The 3,433-nt window shown below is 45.4% G+C and overlaps 1 protein-coding gene across 4 annotated transcripts in view; it reads right to left on the bottom strand.

Moving 5' to 3' along the window:
* The window catches only part of LOC119267839, a 25,123-nt gene extending 23,540 nt beyond the window's left edge, over nucleotides 1-1,583 (bottom strand). Inside the window, exons 1-2 of one of the 4 annotated variants that reach the window (XM_037549289.1) lie at nucleotides 1,189-1,583; nucleotides 656-714 (exon numbers count right to left, since the gene is read on the bottom strand). In XM_037549289.1, the coding sequence (XP_037405186.1) occupies nucleotides 656-714; nucleotides 1,189-1,342 (213 nt within the window). In that variant the 5' untranslated portion in view covers nucleotides 1,343-1,583. Of the gene's footprint in view, nucleotides 1-655; nucleotides 715-1,188 lie in introns of those variants that run through there. The other 3 variants (XM_037549284.1, XM_037549278.1, XM_037549297.1) reach the window with 3 other exon arrangements.
* Nucleotides 1,584-3,433: the final 1,850 nt, after the last annotated feature.

The following is a 3,433-nucleotide window of genomic DNA, read 5'->3' as shown; positions in this document are numbered from 1 at the left end:
AACATATCGATCACCCTTCCATCATCTCATTGTCTTGAGAGCATGATATAAAAAAAATTGGACTATGTACAAATTGTAGATGGACACTTAAGGCATCTTTTGATTATAGAAATTTTGGAGGATTGGAATGGTGTAGGAAATTTTAATTTAGAACAAAGGAATGAGCATGCAGGAATCCAGTGAAATACCTACAGAATGGCTCAATCCATGATTTTAACTCGAACATAGACCTCATGGAAAGAATTTTACGTCTAGCATATTTGTAAATTTATGTGTTTGCGTTTCTGCAGCATTCAACAAGCCATTATATCTTCTTCTTTTTTTTAGACAAACAAGCCATTATATCTCAATCCTATGTTATTCATATCTCTGCATTCCAAAGGCCTTTATACATAAGCGGTCTCAACATCTTGAAATACGTATGTATAACGTAAACTAGGACGAGCATGAAAAGAACATAATGTCTTGATTGTTCAGCTAGTATTGCTGTCTGCTAGTGATGAAGCACTTTTTAAGTCACCAACATTGCCACTCCACTCTGAGAAGACAAGCCAGCATAGCTCACCCCCACATAAACAAATTACAGTACTATTTTTGTGAGAAAAACAAGTACAGTAATATAACTCACAGAAGAAGACCAGAGTCTTTCACTTACAATATCTCTGTCGGTTGCAAAGTTCATGGTGATAGAAGAAAATGATGCCGGCAAGTCAACTGCTAGTAAGGAAAGCAAAGATAAAAAAACTCAAACCACGTGGGACAAATTCAGGCATAGTTACTAGATACATGAGTCAAAACAAATACAAATTATATGCGTCAATTGTTCCTCAATGGGAAAGAAATACATATTTAACAAGCAAACACTCAGTGGAGCAGGCAAAGTAAAACCAGAGGCATAGGCATTGGATTTCGAAATTCAAGTAACCCAAACACGGGGCACGTTCAGAAAGAATCCACAACATGTGGTGGCAAATGAAAATTCTCCCAGCCCAAGGATCGGGGCGCGAGGAAATGGTAAACCACATAGAATCTGGTATCAAACGAGCATTTAATCTCCGGAGAAGATAAAACGAAGAAGAGAGGCCGCGACACAGATCGGTCACACTATTTTAATACAGTAAATATACTACTGGTTTGGTTTAAATAACTTAAACCCAAGCAGGCAGCAGCAGCGACTCGATCTCTCACCGCGGAGGTAGGTCCAGTCGTAGGGCCTGAGCGAGAGCTTGGGCTGGCCGTAGCTGGTCAGCACCACCGGCTGCGCGGCGCAACCCCGGGGACCCGCCGCCAACCCCACGACGCCCAGCGTCACCAGCGCCGCCGCCCACCACGGCGCCGCCATGGGAGTGGGACGGCGCACTGCACGCGACCAGACCCGCCAAGTCCACAACTTACCTGGCACCACAGCACAGTGCACAACGCAAGGCTTGAACCCTACGAGCTCTAAACCCTCGCGACTGCTGCGGAGATCGGGGGACTGGAGGAAGAAGAGATGAGAGGAGGAGAGGGTTGGGCTTTCAGTGTCTAGTATTTTTTTCCACAAGGCCTTTATTCTTCTTGTACCGCTACCGCGTGGGGAAAAGGAGGCGGGGGGAAAGCGACGGCGAGCAGTGGCACACAGCACTAGTCTTGGTCGCGCTAGTTTATACGGATCTACTCCCTAGGCGGATGTTGGTGACCCCCAAAACCCGGTGTTATGGCGGTAATCGGCTCCGTTCTGGTGGTTAGAGCCGTGCGATTGTCCGCGGTTGAATTTGGCGGGTTCAGGCCCGAATCAACGGAGTAAATTGCAAAAAACCACCACATTTAAAGTTGAAGCATTCAATTGCCACCACATTTGTTACGCGTCTCAAAAATCCATCATTTGACTTGTAAATTTTCTCAATAAAAACAAATGACCGGTTTGCCGCAATTAACACGATTTCTGACTAGGCTGGCCCACCCGTCAGGTGCCACGTGGGCGAGGCCAGACGGCGAGTGGGTTGACGGCCGTTAGGGCACGCGCGTGGTCAAAGCGCTCGCGGCTCTGACTGCTTGGCCCATTCTCCCCTCTTTCCCCGTCACTCTCTCTGTCCTGCGATGGCGGCGACGGCTAAACCTAGCGGCGGCGGCGGCGGCGAGTCAGCAGGCGGCGGAGGGACTGGAGGCGATGGTGATGGGTTCTCAGAGGTGGACAACTGGTTCGGAAGCAGTAGCTTGCCGACGCAGCGGGCTCCTTCACCGAAGCGATCCCCTTCGCCCCCCTCGCCACCGGAGTGGGTCATTGAGCGCCGTGCGGCGGCGGCCCTAGCACGCAAGATCAGGGCTTCAGGCGTTGGAGAAGGCCATCAGTGGGCTTCAGGGTTCGGTGGCGTGTGGTAAGATTTCTTCCCCCTCCACCCCTCTCTTCATTGGATACACTGGAAATTTTAGGGTTGTTAGATTGCATATAAACCTATCATGCTACAGTAGGGCTGTTAGATTTTAGGAAATTTTAGGGTTGTTAGATTTTAGGAGATTTTAGGGCAGTTTGATTTTAGTGCTTTATTTACTGAAGATTATTGTTTGTTTACTCAAGTGTTGTAGCTGATATAGTTAATATCTTTTCTGTATAACATGTTTCAGTAGGAAATATAGCTCTGGGTTTATAGGTTTATGCATGAATGCTTTGTTTACTCCTTATTGACAGTGAAGATAGTGCTAATATCTTGTCTGAATATCTTGTCTGAATAACATGTTACATTATTAAAACAGAATCAATCAAGCACTAATTCTCCTCAATTTTATGTAGTTTGGATGATGAGATATGGGAAATAAGGTACCATTTTCAAGGGAGAGACAACTTGGAGAGGACAATTTCTTTGTCGGAAATTACTTTTATGAACATGTTAGCACTGCTAGAGACTGAAGAGGGATATACTGAAGCTGACTACATGTTCTATATGAAAGAAGAAGGAAAGGGGGCAGCAGGAATGCAGGTTATTGACAGTGAAGATAGTGTGGAAGAGATGCTAGACTATTATGCTGAGCAGAAGGTGCTCAACATAACTGTAATTAAGGCTAATGAGCCTAATCCAGGAGAGTTTTATAGGTCAAATATTGTGGAGGAACAAGTGCCTATAAGTAATGTGGGGGATTCCAACATTATTTCTATAGATGAGGGAGGAGTATTGTTCCCTATTGCTGTTGAAGACACAATTGAAGAGTTGTATGTTGTGCCTATTGCTGTTGTAGAGCCAGGTCAAGAGTCTGCATATATTAACACACAACAGAGCATGAATTTGAAGAAAGCAAAGGGCAAAGAGAAAGTACAGGAAGATGTTGGCCCCTCTGATGATGAAGTGTTTGCTGATTTGAACTGCTGTGGGGAGGAAGATGAAATCATTGAGGAGGAAGAGCATGACATAGGTAATGAGGAGGAAGATGAAATCATTGAGAAGTTGAAGCAGAAAAG

Source organism: Triticum dicoccoides, chromosome 1A (assembly GCF_002162155.2).
Source record: "Triticum dicoccoides isolate Atlit2015 ecotype Zavitan chromosome 1A, WEW_v2.0, whole genome shotgun sequence".
Classification (NCBI taxonomy): domain Eukaryota; kingdom Viridiplantae; phylum Streptophyta; class Magnoliopsida; order Poales; family Poaceae; genus Triticum; species Triticum dicoccoides.
Note: the sequence above shows the minus strand (reverse complement) of the source record. Positions and strands in the feature narration are given on the sequence as shown.